Source organism: Macaca mulatta, chromosome 7 (assembly GCF_049350105.2).
Source record: "Macaca mulatta isolate MMU2019108-1 chromosome 7, T2T-MMU8v2.0, whole genome shotgun sequence".
Classification (NCBI taxonomy): Eukaryota; Metazoa; Chordata; class Mammalia; order Primates; family Cercopithecidae; genus Macaca; species Macaca mulatta.
Genome location: NC_133412.1, coordinates 179,457,857 through 179,475,976, shown reverse-complemented (window position 1 = coordinate 179,475,976; position 18,120 = coordinate 179,457,857). Strand labels below are relative to the sequence as shown.

Here is an 18,120-nt window from a genome sequence, read left to right as displayed (position 1 = left end):
GACAGTGAAAACGTACTACATTGAAACATGGGATACTGCAAAAGCAGTACTAAGAGGGAAATTCATAATGATGCACACCTGCATTAAAAGAGGAGCAAGGGGCCAAACACAGTGGCTCTCACCTGTAATCCTAGCACTTTGGGAGGCTGAAGTTGGTAGATCATTTGAGGTCAGGAGCTCAAGACCAGCCTGGCCAACATGGTGAAACCCTGTCTCCAATAAAAATACAAAAACACAAAAATTACCTGGGTGTGGTGATGCATACCTGTAATCCAAACTACTCAGGAGGTGGAGGTTGTGGTGAGCCCAGACTGCACCACTGCACTCGAGTCTGGGCGACAGAGTGAGATCCTGTCTCAAAAAACAAAAACAAGAACAAAAAAAAGAGGATAAAGAACCTAAATTAACCTTATTAATCTCACACCTCTGGATTTAGAGAAAGAATAAGTCTAAAGTTAGAAAGAAATAATAAACATTAGAGTGGAAATTAATGAAATAGAAAACAGAAAAACAATAGGAAAATCAACAAACTAAGGGCTTTTGAGAAAAAGACAAAATTGACAAAACTTTAGCTAGACTATGAAAAAAGAATACTCAAATAGCATCAGAACTGATCAAGGAGACATTACAACTGATGCTACAGAAATAAAAATGATCATGATGTGATATGATCTGGATCTGTGTCCCCAGCCAAATGTCATGTTCAGTTGTAATCCTCAGTGTTGGAGGTTGGGGCCTGGTGGGAGGTGACTGGATCATGGGAGTGGGTTTCTCACGGTTTAACACCATGCCCCTTGGTGCTGTCCTCCGATAGTGAGTTCTCCTGAGATCTGGTTGTTTAAAAGCATGTAGCACGGTCGGGCAAGGTGGCTCACGCCTGTAATCCCAGCACTCTGGGAGACCGTGGCGGGCAGATCACAAGGTCAGGAGATGGAGACCATCCTGGCTAATACGGTGAAATCTCGTCTCTACTAAAAAATACAAAAAACTAGCCGGGTGAGGTGGTGGCGCCTGTAGTCCCAGCTACTCGGGAGGCTGAGGCAGGAAAATGGCGGGAACCCGGGAGGCGGAGCTTGCAGTGAGCTGAGATCATGCCACTGCACTCCAGCCTGGGTGACAGAGCGAGACTCCGTCTCAGACAAACAAACAAACAAATAAACAAAAGCATGTAACACCTCCCATTCTCTCTCTTGCTCCTGCTTCAGCCATGGAAGATGTACCTGCTTCCCCTTTACCTTCCATGATGACTGAGTTTCCTGAGGCCTCCCCAGACGCAGAACTTGCCATGCTTTCTGCACAGCCTGCAGAACCTCTTTTTTTTTTTAAATAAATTATCCTGACTCAGGTATTATAGTAGTGCGAAAACAGACTAGTACATGGAAACTATTATAAATCATTATTGAATAAACACCAACACATTGGATAATCTAGAAGTGTGTAAATTCCTCAAAACATACATTCTACCAAGACTGAATTATAAAGAAATAGAAAACCTGAACAGACCAAAAAGGAACAAGGAGTTTGAAACAGTAATCAAAAATCTCCCAATCAAGAGGATTTTAAAATCAAGTTCAAGTGGTTTCTCCAGTGAATTCTACCAAATGTTTAAAGAACTAAAATCAATAACTCTAAACTCTCCTAGAAAGTAAAAGGAACACTTTCAAAATATTTTTATGTGAACACTATCTGATACCAAAGCCAGGAAAAGACCATTTAAGAAAAGAGAACTACAGTTCAGATCTCTAATTTGTATAGGCACAAAAATCGCCAAAACCCAGCAAATAAAATTCAACAGCACAATAAAAGGAACGTATACCACCACCAGAAATGCATGATAAAGTGAGATGTTCCTGTTTGGAAACACAAAATCAAACATCTTTGTAGCAACTCTAAGAGCTGTAGCCTGGCTTGACATGGTGGCTCAAGCCTGTAATCCCAGCACTTTGGGATGCCAGGACAGGCAGATCACCTGAGGTTGGGAGTTTGAGACCAGCCTGACCAACACGGAGAAACCCCGTCTCTACTAAAAATACAAAATTAGCTGGGCATGGTGGCACATGCCTGTAATCACAGCTACTTGGATTGCTAAGGCAGGAGAATTGCTTGAACCAGGGAGGTGGAGGTTGCAGTGAGCAGATATCTTGCCATTGCGCTCCAGCCTGGGCAACTCCGTCTCAAAAAACAAACAAACAAACAAAAACAAACAAACACTGTAGCCTTTTGACAAGGAAATGCTTCAAACCTTTCTGAAAATAGATGCACCATAAAAGACACATATCCAAACCCCAAGTGGTTCATTCTTGGGTTAAATCGTTTTAACTGTGTTCAAAATATTTTTGAGTTTTGGTTTCTTCCCAGGGTTCCCATCACTCTTTCACCAGCATGATGTTGTTGACTGGTGACAAATTATCCAACAACAACCACAGCTGTGACTTCAAATTTTACCATCAGATGTTGATTGGAGAGAATAATCAATTACCATACAGCAAGATTCACGGAGAAATCATAGTTTCGTGGAGAAATCGAGCTAACATCCACTTGAGCTCATCTGGTGCCACCAAGCATGTATCTTGAGAGCTTCAGAAAACATCGGAGTTAGTTGCACAACCAGATTTTTCTATTATTTTAAATTTAAAATCAGGAGTTGAACATTCATATTTTATAATGGCTTTCTGAATGCCTCCAGAGCTTGATCACTTGAATGTTTAAACAGGATTATAACCTGGGTTGTGGGGACTAGTTTTGAATGATAATCTGCTAGAGTGTGCTCTTTTGCTTCCTTGTTACCTAATTTGTGTGGATGTCAATCTTCATATCAGCCAGCACAGAGAAAGGAGGCGTGCGTTTAAAGGTTCCTTAACGTTGTCCATCTTTTTTGGTGATGATTATATTCTACTTGTTTTCAGTGTTTTCTACTGTGTACATTAAGAGCGTACCACCTGATATTTAAATATACACATGCATAGTAAAAAGGTTACCACAGCCTAGCAGCAAATTAACCAATCAATTACCTTTCATGGTTACTGTTTTGTAGTAGAAGAAAGTAAATTCTACTCTTTTAGCAAATGTTCAGTGTACAATAAAATATAACTACAGCCCACCTGCTGAGCGCAAAAGCTCTTGATTTTATAACTGCAAACTCTTTCTTGTGTAGCTTCTGCATACCTGCAAACTCTAACTTGTGTAGATTCTGTGTGACCGCAAATTTGTTCACTTTGACCTGTTTCTCCCCATTTCCTACCTCTCCACACCCCTGGTAGCCATCATTTCACTCTGTTTCTATGGATTTCATATTTTTAAAGATTTTGCATGTAAATGAGAACTTGCTGTGTTTTTATCTTGTGTCTGGCTTATTTCACTTAGCACTATGTCCTCTGGATCTATCCATGTTGTTGTAAATGACAGTCGATCTCCTTCCTTCTTGTCTGGTATTGGTGTATATTTCATCAAATCTTCTTTTTCCCTGAAAACCTCCCCAAATCATGCACTATTTCAACACTTACCTTCTAGATATCCGTCTGTCTGTCTATTCTTGAGATTTGGCTAGCTTACGTGTTCTAGTCAGTGCCTTAAATTTTGCTATTAAGGGTGGGTTTACTTCAGCTGATGGTGATGGTACCTCCTTCTCCATAATACACAGTTTCAGTTTTGAGCTGGGATCTATCAGCACATATTGTGAGGCTCACACTACCAATGGGAGTCTGTAATACATCTAAGCAATATGCAGGCAGTTTCCCCACTAAGATGAGACAGTGGTGAGCACAGCTTGATACTCAGCCACGCCCCCTGCCTGTCTCACTACTCACTACACACTAATTTTGAACTCACATGGACCTGCCAAGATTGAATCATGAAATAGTAGAAACAGAACTATTACTAGTAAAAGACTGAATTGATAATCAAAAACGAGCTTGGAACCACTTCCAAAAGTTTGTTGTTGTTGTTTTTATTTTGAGAGGAGTCTCGCTCTGTCACCCAGGCTGGAGTGCAGTGGCACGATCTTGGCTCACTGCAAGCTCTGCCTCCCGGGTTCACGCCATTCTCCTGCCTCAGCCTCCTGAGTAGCTGGGACTACAGGCACCCACCACCACATCCAGCTATTTTTTTTTTTGTATTTCTAGTAAAGACAGGATTTCACTGTGTTAGCCAGGATGGTCTCGATCTTCTGACCTCGTGATCCGCCTGGCCTCCCAAAAGTTTTAAGATGAGGAAATACTTCTAAATGTATTTTATAAAGCCAACATTGCCCTGAAATCAAAACCAGGCAAACACCAAAAGAATGTAAATCACAGACCACTCTTCCTGAAACACAAAGATGCAAAAGTACTCAACAAAATACTGGTAAACCAAACTGAACAGCACATTGCAAGGATCATTTGCCATGATCCAGTGGAATGTCTGTCTGGAATATTAGGACGGTACAACATCTAAACATCCCTAAATCTGATGGATCACATTAACATAACGAAGGACTAAAATATTATCTCATCAGATGCATCATCAGATGCATAAAAATCATTTGACAAATTTCAACATCTTTCCATGATAAAACCTCTTAACAAACTACAATTAAAGGGAAATTATCTGGATATATTGAAGGCCCTATTTAAAAACCCACAGTTAGCATCATACCCGATGGTGAAAAACTGAACATGCTTCCACTCAAATGATGAAGAAGACAAGGATGCCCTATCTCACCAATTCTATTCTACATAGTATTCTAAGTCCTAGCCAGAGAAATTAGGCAAGAAAAAAAAGTTGTCTAAATTAGAAAGAGAGGAGTAAAAGTGTCACTGGTTACAGATGACATGTCTTGTATATAGAAAATCCTAAAAACTGCCCCCCAACATCAAAGCAAAACCAAAACAAAACAGCTCTAAGTTGCTAATTTGTGTGTATAAAATTGGTGTTATGCAAGATGAATAAGTTCTGGAGATTGGATGCACAGAATCCCGACTCTAGATAACTTGACTGCACAGTACACTTCAAAAATTTGTTAAGAGAGTAAATCTCATGGTAGGTATTCTTATCACACTGCAAACTTTAGAAGTTGTATATTAGGACCTTGTTACCACTTTCTTGTTATTTATTTTGAATGAGTTTCAAAAAGAAGTGGCAATGAGTTGAGGAATTCATATGCAGGAATAGCCTCAAGAGAACAAGAGGAGGAGATGCATTTAGGTTAGAAATCCTCACATTTTAGATGCGTTTTAAATGCCTAGATAATGGGATACTTAAAAAGGGATGTGTCTGTCTCTTCCCTCAACTATTGAGAATTAGTTCCAGAGTAAATCACAGAACATCGTTTTAGCCAGTCCCGGTAGGTCCTGAGGTCCTTGTCTCTGGCATCACAGAATGGGTTAGCGTGCAGGGCTCGCCTAGAGCTCCTGAGACAATAATGTGATGATGTCTGAAGCTCCACAGGTGAGGAGAGCCACGCCACAGGCGGGGCCCAAGGAAAGAGCACAGAAGCTGTGCTGGGCTCAGCACTGATGAAGCAAGACCTGGGCCTGTGGATGGGGAGAGCTGCGCTAGAAACAAGGAAGGGCAGGAGGGAGGAGGGGTTGGAAGGAAAGTAGCCCTGGGATCAGAATGGCGGGGCCATCCTTTACCCATTCCCATCGGCCTCGCAGACAAGGTGTCCTCCAAACACAGACATGCGTGCCACATGAGTGTAGGAGGAAAGACACCTGCACAACCCTCAACTACCAGGATGTGGGGCCGTATCTCAACTCTTTTCTACTTATAAAAAGAGTCACCTAGGCTGGGCGCGGTGGCTCATGCCTATAATCCCAGCACTTTGGGAGGCCGAGGCAGGCAGATCACTTGAGGTCAGGAGTTCAAGACCAGCCTGGCCACATGGCAAAATCCTGTCTCTACTAAAATTACAAAAATTAGTCATGCATGCTGCTGGGCACCTGTAATCCCAGCTACTCAGGAGGCTGAGGCAGGAGAATCACTTCAACCCAGTAGAAGGAGGTTGCAGTGAGCCGAGATTGCACCACTGCACTCCAGCCTGAGTGACAGAGCGAGACTCCGCCTCAAAATAAATAAATAAATAAAGAGTCATCCACCCTGTGTAATTTTTTCTTTCAGCTCTGGGGTAAAATTCACCCCTGGGCTGTGGAAGCGTCCAGTCACTCCTCAGACTGGGATGGTGTCTCTGGGGAAGACAGAGGTGGGTTCAGAAGAAGATGAGATTGCTGGGCCTTTTCCTGTGCCTGGAGACAGCTCCCGAAGGTAAGCATCTCAGATGCCAGACATGGGCTGTGGCGATAACTGTGATGTCCCATGACTGACAGGGACCTATTGTTCTTGTTTCCAGCTGTCCTGTCCCAGGTGCAGCAGCAGGAGTGAGGCCCAAGACTGAAGAAGGCCTGGCCGCCCCCTCCCTCACCTGGAACGACTCCGGATTCTCCATCACAGCCAGTGGTTACTGAGGAGGCCAGGTCCACCGGCCCCTAGATGAGGGGCTACACTGGCCGAGGAGCATCGATTGTAAGGGAAGCACAAACCACTGCCGCCTCTCAAGAGCCTCATCTCCATCCAGAGACTCATCCAACAAGCAGCGCTCCCTGAGGCCGAGGTCCAGGACCGCACAAGACAGCCGGGTATTCCTGTGGGAGACACAGTGAGGGGATGCGGTGGGAGCCCAGACAGGACCCTCCCTCCTGGGGACCTGAGATGTGCAGGACGGATTGGACACTTGGGTCCACTGAAGAGTACGCTCAGATGGGAAGCGGTGAGGACTTCTCTTTAGAGTCTGAGGCTTTCTTTCCTCTGCTAATTCTCAGATGTCCTCAGGGACATTTCATTCTCTTCTCCATGGCTCTGATCTCCCCCATTCTCACTGCAGGCAAAAAAAGATGAAATAACTTTCTCCACTGGCAGATAGGCTGTTTCAATTTCATAGAAACCTTCTCTTCATCCGGCTCCCACGTGGTCTGCTTTTTCCTTCATCTGCTCCCATGTGGTCTTCTTTCCTTCCTGAAAAACAAGTATTGTTCAGGATTCTCAAACACTTGCTGGAGAAGTTCTTCCCTCAAACTCCAGTTCAGACCAGGCACACCCTCTCCCACCTCTGTCCCCACGTTGACCTTTCCATGAGATGAGCCCACCTGTCCCCATGTGGTCCCTTCTCTCAGATAAGCACACGTGTCCCCAGGTGAACCCTTCCCTCAGATGAGCTCACCTGTCCCCAGGAGGACTCTTCCCTGAGACAAGCACACCTGCCCCATGTGGACCCTTCCCTCAGACGAGCTCATCTGCTACCAAATGGACCCTTCCCTGAGACAAGTACACCTGTCCCCACTTGGACCCTTCCCTCAGAGGAGCACAGCTCTTCCCTGAGAAGGTGGACTCTTCCCTGAGGTGAGCACACCTGTCCCCAAGTGCACCCTTCTCTCAGATGAGCGCACGTGTCCCCACATGCACCCTTCCCTGGGACAAGCACACCTGTCCCTACGTGGACCCTTTCTTAAGACTAGCACACCTGTCCCCAAGTGCACCCTTCTCTCAGATGAGCACACCTGTCCCCATGTGGACCCTTCCCCGAGACAAGCACACCTGTCCCCATGTGAACCCTTCTCTCAGATGAGCTCACCTATCCCCATGTGGTCCCTTCCCTGAGACGAGCTCACCTGTCCCTACGTGGATTTTTGCCTTAGATGAACACCTCTGTCCCCACATGGACCCTTCCTTTAGACAAGCTCACCTGTCCCCGCATGGACCCTTCCCTGAGACTAGCACATCTGTCCCTACGTGGACTCTTCTCTCAGACGAGCACACCTGTCCCCACCTGGACCCTTCCCTGAGACAAGCTCACCTGTCCCTATGTAGATTCTTGCCTTAGACGAGCACCTCTGTCCCCACATGGACCCTTCCCTGAGACATGCTCACCTGTCCCCAGGTGGACACTTATCTCAGACAAGCCCACCTGTCCCCATGAGGACCCTTCCTTGAGACAAGCACTCCTATCCCCACATGGACCCTTCCCTCAGAGGAGCTCACCTGTCCCCACGTAGACCCTTCCCTGAGACACTTGTCTCCATGTGGAACCTTCCTTGAGACAAGCACACCCATCCCCATGTGGACTCTTCCTTCACCTGCGCTCAGACACCACCAGGGGGCCTCAGACACTAGCAGAGGTGCTCAGACACCACCAGGGAGGATCAGACACAAGGTGGGGCTCAGAAACCACCAGCGGGGCTTAGACACCAGGGGGTCTCAGGCACCATCAGAGGGGCTGAGACACCACCAGAGGGCGGTGGAGGCACAAATTATGAAGCCACAGTCCAAATCTTAGCACCTGGCAAAGATTCGTGTGTCTTCTCAACTTTGTCAGTTACGCCTTAGGAAACTCTTCCCTCAATCCACTGCTCAGTATACACTATGGCGTTGTGTTTTGTTCTTTCCTTTCTTCTGCTTTGCAAGGAGATGAAGCATCATTTATTGGGATGTATCCTCCATTTCTGAAGGTCTCCCCGTAGTCTCCACCTCAGACGGTTTTGCCACCATCATTAACCCATTAATGCCTTCACTCGCCCTCACTATCCATGTAATGAAGCGATGAGTCCCTTTACTTCATCTACTTGTGCCTCCATAAGTCAGTTCACTTTTCTCCATTCTTGCAAAGTACAGTCACCCTCAGGCCACTGCTTCAGAGCCTTCTGCAGCCTTGGGTGGTAAACCTATTAAAAAGCCCCCACTATTTAGAAAGGATGTGTATTGGAAACTTAATCCCAAATTCCATAGTGTCCAGAAGTGGGAATGTTAAGAAATGATTCGGTCATGAGGGGTCTGCCCTCATGGAGCAATTAATGCCATTACCATCAGAGTAGGTTACTTATTGCGGGAGTGGATTAGTTACTGTAGGCCTGGGTTCCTCATTAAAAAATGAGTTTAGCCCCCTTTCCAGCCTTTGCACATGCTCTCCTGCCTTCCACTTGGGCATCACAGTAAGAAGGCTCTTGCCAGATGTTAACACCTTGATATTGGACTTCCCAGCCTCTAGAACTGTGAGAAAATAAATTTATTTTACTTATACATTAGCCAGACTGTGGTATTCTCTCATTGCACCACAAAGTGGACTAAGACAAAAAAACATTATCAAGAGGTAGGAGTGTTGCTGTAACAAATACCCCAAAATGTAGAAATGGAAGTAGTAATGCATAGAGACTGGAATAATTTGGAGGATCAGGCTATAAAAAGTCTAGATTGCCCTGAATAGAACAGGAGGGTGATTCTTTTGAGGACTCAGAAGAAGAGAGCTGTGTGGAAATTTGAAACTTCTTAGAGATTATTTAAGTGGTGACCATTAGAATGTTGGTAGAACTGTGGACAATAAAGGCCGTTTTGATGAGGTCTCAGGAGAAAAGGAAGAATAGCTCATCGGAAAATGGAGCAAAGCCATCTTTGCTATAAAGTGGCAAAGAACATGGCTGAATTGTTCTCATCCCTAGGTCTTTCTGTAAGGGGGAAGTTCAGAGCCATGAACGAGGATATATGGTGGAAGAAGAAATTTGAAGTAAATCTATGGCCTCACTTCTGGCATGCACTTTAGGACTCTGTTCCCTGTGTCCAGGCACAGCACTCCTTGACTGCCCATGCTGTGGCTCAGGAGGACCTAGGAGTGGCTCAAGCCATCACTTTAATGGTACAAGTCATCAACTTCCATGGCATCCATGTGTTGTTAATTTTGCAGGTGTGCAGAATACAAGAACCGTGAGGGCACGGCTTTCTCCACCTAGATTTCAAAGAATGCTGTGGACAGCCTAAGGTCTCGGGCAGTGAGTTGTTGCAGAGACAGAGTCACCACACTGGGCCCTTAGCACCATGCCAAGCTGAAATGTGGGTTTGGAGGCACCACAAAGAGTTTCCAGTCAGCCTAGGAGAGCTAGAGGCATGAGAGTCCCACCTGTGAGAGCGGCTGAGTGGACTGAACCCAGAAAATCCATAGAGACAAGACTGCCGGAGGCCTTGGGTGACCATCCCCGACCCAAGTGTGCACAAGATGCAGTCAAGGAGGATGATTTTCCAGCTTTAAGGCTTAATGTTGTTTTCCCTGTTGGGTTTTGCACTAGGCACCCCTTTCTCCTTGCCTATCTCTCCCCTTTGAAATGGGAATTTCTATCCCATACCTGCCCCATCGTTCACTGTATTTGAAAGTAGATAACTCGTTTTGACTTTATAGGCTCACAGATGGAAACAATATGTATCAGGCTAAATTCTGCCTTGAGTCACACTCATATCTGATTTAGATGAGACTTTGGACTTCAGACTTTTGCACTGATGCTGGATAAGACTCTTTGGAGAGACTTGGGATGGAATGAATATAGTTTGCATTGTGATAAGGTCGTAAATTTTGGTATTAGGAATGAAATGCTATGGTTTAAATGTGTTGCCCAAAAGTTAGGATTTGGAAAAAATCTTTAATGCAACAGTGTTGAGAGGTGGGACCTTTATTATGTGATCAGGTCATGAAGTCTCTGTCCTCATGAATGGATTAATGTCACTATCATTGGAGTGGGTTAGTTATTACAGGATTGAGTTTCTAATAAAAATTGGCCTCCTTTCTCTCACGGACAAATGGTTTCTTGCTCATCCACTTTGCTGTGAGATGATACAGCGAGTGGGCCCTTGTCAGATGCCAGCGCCTTGATATTAGACTTCTCTGACTCAAGCACCATAAAGTAGCAATTCTTTTTCTTTAGAAATTGCCTAGTCTCTGGTATTCTGTTATAGCAACACAAAGACAGACTGAGACTAAGGCATTGTAACATGTGTGAGGTGATATCTCATCGTGGTTTTAATTTGCATTTCCCTGATGATTAGTGATGTTGAAGGTTTGAATGTCTTTATGTTGAGTGAAATAAGCCTGGTATAAAAAATTACTCCATCTCACTTATACATGCAATCTAAAAATGTTGAACTCAGAGAAGTAGAGAGTAGAATGTTGCCTACCAGGGACTGGCATCAGGAGGATGAGAAATCTGAGACGTTGGTGAAAGGGTACAGAGTTAGAAGGAATTCATTTGAAGATCTGCTGCACAGCATAGTGGCTTCAGTGATACTAACGTACTATACACTTGAAAACTGAGAAGAGAGTAGCTTTTACACATTTACACCATAAAAAATAAGTATGTGAGGTGATGGACATGTTTATTTACTTGATTTAATAATTTCACAATGCACGCATGTATCAAAACATCACGTTGTACCCCATAATATATGAAATAGAATATGTTTTTCTAGTAAGTGTGAGGCCTCTGATTCTTTAACAACAGTTTCTGGAAATTGTTTTTCCCTCAAGCAATGGTTCCTCTCTGCTGTCTTTATACAGTTTTCCTTTCTCAAGGGTTGATTTAAGATAGTGACAGTTTATCTATTATGTATCTGGTAGTTTCACTAGGAACTTAACAAACAGCCACTTGAAACCATCTGGTGCCACCGAGAAACCATCTGAAGGACACAGATTTTCTGAGTGTAGGCCACAAGTATATTTTAACACTTTTTAAATTCAAAATCAGAATTTAAATTTTGATATTTTACAATGGTTTCTTTGATTCCCTCCCAAGATCTAACCATTGAGTGTGTGAAAAGGGCTGGGACCCAGGTTATGGCTGTGCTTGGCATGACGGCGTCCTGCAGAAATTCCTTTGTCTTTCTACATGGAGCTCAGCCTCTGTATCAGTCAGTTCGCTAGGAGGTCAGAGTACTTCTCAAAGATCCTCAGTGTGTTGTTTCATTTTGAGAGGTTTCCAGCTCTTGTGAGACACCCCTTGGTTTTACAATCATCACAAAGTTGTTTATGATTCCAAAAACATACCTGCTATCTGTCCATATGTTTGTTCTGTGGCTTTTGATTTGCTAAAATGCTGTAATAACTGCAATAAGTTGTACCATCTGGATTAATTTTCACCTCAGATGGAAGAGTGTATTTTAAGACAAAGATAAAATAGTAATAGTACATTCTCCTTGTTATATCCAGTTCTATATTTTGAGCTATGGTCCGTCAATAAATCATGTTATGTCAGGGTCCTTAATGGAGTATCTGAACATCTAAGAAAGGTACAGAGGTTTCCCTAATTAAGATACAAACCATGGTGAACACAAGCTTGCTATGCACCCATGTCTCCTGTCTGTCTCGCTGTACACCTGAAACTCATTTTAACCTCACCAGGAAGTCAGTGAAGTCTCAGATCAGTTTATTGTAATGCCTCTAGGTAACTATGTGTGGCAGTTTTAACAAAAATGAAGAAACAGCTTCATCAGAGAATCTAATACAGAAGAAAGCAAGTGACCCTGGGCTTGCTTTCATAAAAGCAGCATGCACCAGGCAGTTGATTCTCTTGGCTGCCGGCACTGGCACAACCAGCATGCCGCCTTCATCCCCTAAATAAGCTTCATCATGCGTGGATAGGCTAGCAGCATTCCCAAGGCCATATGCAGATGCAAGGCCAACAGGTAAATGGGAAGACTGCAATGCTTCTTCTCTCCTCTGCTGAAGAATGGCTCAAGAATGGCTTCTTCAGATCCTCCCCTCTGCCGCCCTCACCAGCACTGTACCATGGGTCCACAGAGATACAAAATCCCTGATGGGAAAAACGAGTCTGGATCAATGGGCTGGCGGTTTCTCACTGAGGAAATGTGAGGTCAGCTTCTAGGGTGGGCAATTCAGGAAATTATCCAGCAGTTTTGTAATCGATGGCTATGGAAAAATGAGCCGTTGAGATGATTAATGACTCACATTCCATTATTCCAAGTGAGAAACGGACATCACAGTTCGCCATAACTAAATTTTCATAACCTAAATTGATTACTTTACATTTCTTCCTACATCCTCTCTTAAGAATTTTTAACCGTGAATGTGTCTTACCTACATTCCCAATATTTAAAACTGGGCTTTCAAGAGATTCTAGAGAATTCGAGGACTAAGAACAGTGAAACTTCTGTATGTTCAGCAGCTCCCAAAGCAACACAGAATTACCCAGGAACACTGTTCTGTGCTTCAGCATAATTCAGCTTCTATATTTCCTAATGGCTCCAATAGTGACCCTCCATTCCCATCAAACATTTGGCCTCCCCTTTCTCTACGTGCCCTCCATTCATAGATTATACTCTCAGCTCTTTCTGAGTATCGTAAAAGCCAGCAGACGGACACTCCTTATCTCCTGAACATGAAACCCAGCACTCTCATGTGATCGGCTCCTCTCGGCGCGGTGACTCCAAAGGCATCTCATTTAAATAATTACCATTTTTTCCCTTCTGTAACAAAGTGTTTCTTTCCATTGTGCCTTCCCATGAGCATTTTAATGTAATTTATGGTCCAGCCACAGATTTTAATACACACAAATGCCACAACCTCCTTCTAGTCCTAGAGACCTGATTAATTCTTCTTTGGGGATGAGCACACCCAGGAAACACATCCCCATTCACATAAACACGGGCACAGCGATGACGGGTTCTTCTGTGAGCGAGAGTTTACAGCATCCTCCCTCCAACTCCAACGGGCCCCTGAAGACCAAGACATGCTCTTTCACACCTGTGCAAGCTCCGGCCCAGCGACGGCCGGCCCAGCGACGGCCTGCTGAGGAATGGCTCACCTGGGTCCAGGTGCTGGGTTCATCTTTTCCCCTCTCCTGTCCCAAAGCAGGTCCATCACCCTGCTCAGGTCTGAAAAGGAGGGTTCAGGTTTCTCTGGCCATCCGACTTTTTCAGTGTATAGAAGATCTCCTGTACCTACTGTATTCATTTTATATAACAAAAATACCACATATTGAATGGCTTACAATACAAAACCGATTTCCTCACAGTTGTGGAGGATGAAAGCCTAAGATCAAGCTGCCAGCTGGTGGGTTTCCTCTAAGGTCTCGCTCCCTGGTGTGCAGACGGTGCCTTCCCGCTGTTCTGTGGTAACATGACCATCCGTCGGGGCGTGTGCACCGTCCCTCCTGCTTCCCCTTCTTATAACAACAGTCAGATTGCATTAGGGCCCCACTTCAGAAATATCACTTTAACTTATTCATCTCTTTAAAAGACACTCATCCAGGTATGATTTCATTCTGAAGGACCAAGGGTTGGGACTTCAACACATGAATTTAGGAGGGACAAAGTCTCCCATAGCAGCCTCCTTCAGGAAGGTCAAATATCCTCCTTCTCCTCCCTGTGAAAACCCCGAAGGGGCAGGGAAAGGGCGTCCAAACTGCACACTCGTAGAGGGGAAACCAGCTTCATCCGTAATCGTACATCTGTGGTAAAAAGGTGGGATTCAAAGGGATGGAAGATGGGAGTACGGGACATTGGAAGACAAAGTGCCACACAACACAGCCTTCGAAACACACCACGGTCACGTTAAGTTTAAATAGAGTGACCACATTTGCCAGGAAAGGTAAATATTTACACTTTTGAGGAAACAGTAATTTGTGTTTCTGATAACGATCTGGCCTTGGATTTTCCCTCCCCTCATAAGCAATGACAGAATTGGCAGAAATATGCAAAATATTTGTTCTCAGACATGAGACACCCACAGAGGGCCCCCTGTGTCCTTCCCTGAGAACTGATTGGCTCGTGCATCTGAAGAAATGACCAAAGACCAGGAGAGAACCACACAGAAGCATCGGAGGGGCAGCACCTGGGGCTCTCATGGGGTCAGGAATAGTGTCTGCCCCCAGTGGATGGACTAAGTAAAAAGTACCCTAATTCACAAGGGTTTTACACAGCACAGAAGAAAGAGTTACCCTATTTCAACTGTTGATCTTGTGAACCCAGGAACTCTGAGACAGATCTCAGTTAATTTAGCAAGTTTCCTTTGCCAGGGTTGAGGACACGCCTGTGACACGGCCTCAGGAAGTCCTGATGACATGTGCCCAGGGTGGTCAGGCACAGCTTGATTGACGCACTTCAGGGAGACATGAGACACCAGTGAATATAAGTAAGAAGGACATTAGTTCCACCCAGAAAGGCTGAGACAACTCAAAGCAAGTCCTCCCCACTTAGGGCTTCCAGGTCACAGGTAGGTGAGAGACAGATGGTTGCATTCTTTTGAGTTTGTGATAAGTGTTTGCAGAGGAGGCCTTCAGAATATGCATCTATCTCTGTGAACAGAGGCACAACTTTAAATAGACTGGAAGGCAGGTTTTCCCTTAGTGGTTCCCAGCTTGACAGGGCCCAAGATACTTCCCTTTCACAGTCTGGTAACTTCAAACCAAACTTCAAAGCCACAACAAATGAAACAACAAGAAAAAGAATAAGACATGGGTACTTACTAAGATGAGAAAAACATTCAATCCGCAAGGAAAGTATTGGCAGTGTCTACCTCCACATGGCAACGGAGTAAGCAATGTGACCCACAGAAAGGAGCAATATTAACCCACAGAGCGACCGAGAATAACACGCCTGATGCGAGGGCATTGAACACATCATTGTATTTTGCAGATTCAGAAAGCAACAGAAAAGATTGACGGTGGTAAAAGAGACAGAGCCCTGCTTCCCTCTCCCTTTTTCCTTCCCAATGAGCCATCACAGCCAGGACCCTCAGCCTTATCCCGCAGCGCAGCAGCTGCCATCCTGTCCAGGCCCACCCTCTGCCCCGCCCTGGGACTGTTACCTCATTCCCTCCCGGAGCCCAGGTGCCCCCAGGGTGTGGTGCAGGAGCCTGGGGAGGTCCTTTGTTCTATGTCAGGGTCTCCCTGGGAGGGACACAGTCACCGCAGCTGGTTGGGGCCTGACTTCCCCAAGGACAGTCCTTTCCTTTCCCATTCTCTTTGGATGACTATCCCTGGGCTGGGGCATGAGGTCAGCAGAGGCGCCAGTCACCCTTAGGGCCCCCGTCTTGCTGCTGGGGCTCTGGGCACTCCTGGCTCCAGTCTGGTGTTCTCAAGGCCGTCCCTTGTGGCACTACGCATCCTCTGAGGTGGTGATTCCCAGGAAGGAGACACACCATGGCAAAGGCGTTCAGTTTCCCGGCTGGCTGTCCTACAGCCTGCGTTTTGGGGGTCAAAGACACGTCGTTCACATGCGGAGAAAACACCTTCTTTGGCCCAGACATCTGCTGATGACAACTCAGGATGACCAAGGAGCCTTGCAGGTGGATGACCCCTACATCCCTCCAGACTGCTACTACCTCGGCTACCTGGAGGAGGTGCCTCTGTCCATGGTCACCGTCGACACGTGCTATGGGGGCCTCAGAGGCATCATGAAGCTGGACGACCTTGCCTACGAAATCAAACCCCTCCAGGATTCCCGCAGGTTTGAACATGTTGTTTCTCAGATAGTGGCCGAGCCCAACGCAACGGGGCCCACATTTAGAGATGGTGACAATGAGGAGACAGACCCCCTGTTCTCTGAAGCAAATGACAGCATGAATCCCAGGTTATCTCCTTCGCTGTATAGTTCTCATAGAGGCAATATAAAAGGCCACGTTCAATGTTCCAACTCATATTATCGTATGTATGGCAATATTACAACTTGTTACACAGAGGTGGTCCAGATGTTCAGTGTCATTGACAGCATTGTTCAAAATACTGATCTGCGGTACTATATTTATCTTTTGACCATATATAATAATCATGACCCAGCTTCTGTGAATCAGTATCGAGTTCGTAGTGCGATGTTTACCTATTTTAAAAGAACCTTTTTTGATACTTTTCATGTTCATTCATCCACACTACTTATTAAAGAGGCGCCACATGAATCTAACTATGAACCAAGAAGATATAGCTTTTGTTCACATTTAAGCCTTATACACATTGGTACTCTAGACAGACATTATTTATTGGTAGCCGTCATAACAACCCATATACTGATGAGAAGTTTGGGTGTGGCTTATGATTATAAATACTGCACACATCAGAGAAGGACCTCCTGCATTATGCAGCGATATTCTGAGATGACAGATGCGTTCAGTAACTGTTCATATGGACATTTACAAAATTGTTTTGTAAATTCAGCCCGGTGCATTTTCGAAGCACTCGCTCCAGTGTATAACGAAACCATGACAACGGTTCTCTGTGGAAACCTCATCGTGGAAGGGAAGGAGGAATGTGACTGTGGCTCCTTCAAGCAGTGTTATGCCAGTCATTGCTGCCAAAGTGACTGTCACTTCACACCGGGGAGCATCTGTCATCTAGGAGACTGCTGTACAAACTGCAGCTTCTCCCCACTAGGGACTCTCTGCAGACCTATCCAAAATATATGTGACCTTTCAGAGTACTGTCATTGGACCACCTTGACATGCCCCCCAGACTTTTATTTGCAAGATGGAACCCCGTGCACTGAAGAAGGCTACTGCTATCATGGGAACTGCACTGACCGCAATGTGCTCTGCAAGGCGATCTTTGGTGTCAGTGCTGAGGATGCTCCTGAGGACTGCTATGACATCAATCTTGAAAATCACCAATTCGGACATTGTACTCGAGAACGAACAGCTATCGCCTATGAGGCTTGTGCATTAATAGATAAGTTTTGTGGAAGACTGCAGTGTACCAACGTGACCCATCTTCCCCGGATGGAAGAAAGGCAAATGTGCATTCTGTTGGAGAAATATTATAGGTAGTTTGAGCAAAAAATCTAATGCCGTGTGAACTTATAGAATGACACATATTTTAACAAAGAACGTGACCAGTCGAGTTCATGTTGAAGTCAGGTAAAGACTATTTAGAGCAACGACAATATCAAAAACACAAGCCAACAGTTCACCAAGAGAAACCATGATTAACCCCATGGAAATGGTCTTCCAAGGGCATCAACACTTAAATCCTCGAAATCTGCATGCCCCAGCACCTGTTGTCTTGAGCTGCCCTCCTGTGTGTTCTAATCACTCCTGACCACGGGGCCTGCACTGTGGGAAATCCGAGCTGTGCCAGGTGGAGGCAGCAGGGCAATTGCTACCAGGTTGCTGGTGTGGATGCCGAGGCTGCCCGAGCAGGTATAAACTCCCACCTGTGGGCCAGGGAAGAGTGCACAGGAGACACGTCCTGGGCATAGGGTGAGGGAGAGCCGTGGGGGCTCTGGGTTCTGAGGAGGGTTCTGGCCTGGCAGGGACAAGACCAACCAGCATGTGAGGCCACGCTGGAGTCTGGACCTCTGAGGCTGCAAGGGTCATGGGCTGCTTGGTCCAAG

At 45.4% G+C, this 18,120-nt stretch overlaps 1 protein-coding gene and 2 gene segments (V, D, J or C); all 3 read left to right on the top strand.

Annotated features, from left to right (window-relative positions):
- The window catches only part of LOC106995637 (immunoglobulin heavy constant delta-like), a 727,209-nt gene that overhangs the window by 505,334 nt on the left and 203,755 nt on the right, over window positions 1-18,120 (top strand).
- Window positions 6,328-18,120, top strand: part of LOC710905 (immunoglobulin heavy constant gamma 1-like) — a 287,235-nt gene continuing 275,442 nt past the window's right edge. The window contains exon 1 of the C gene segment in view: window positions 6,328-6,353.
- LOC701593 (disintegrin and metalloproteinase domain-containing protein 20-like) lies at window positions 15,649-17,554 on the top strand. The gene has a single exon (XM_001087971.5). The coding sequence runs from the start codon at window positions 15,791-15,793 to the stop codon at window positions 17,552-17,554; it is 1,764 nt and encodes a 587-aa protein (XP_001087971.5). The 5' UTR covers window positions 15,649-15,790.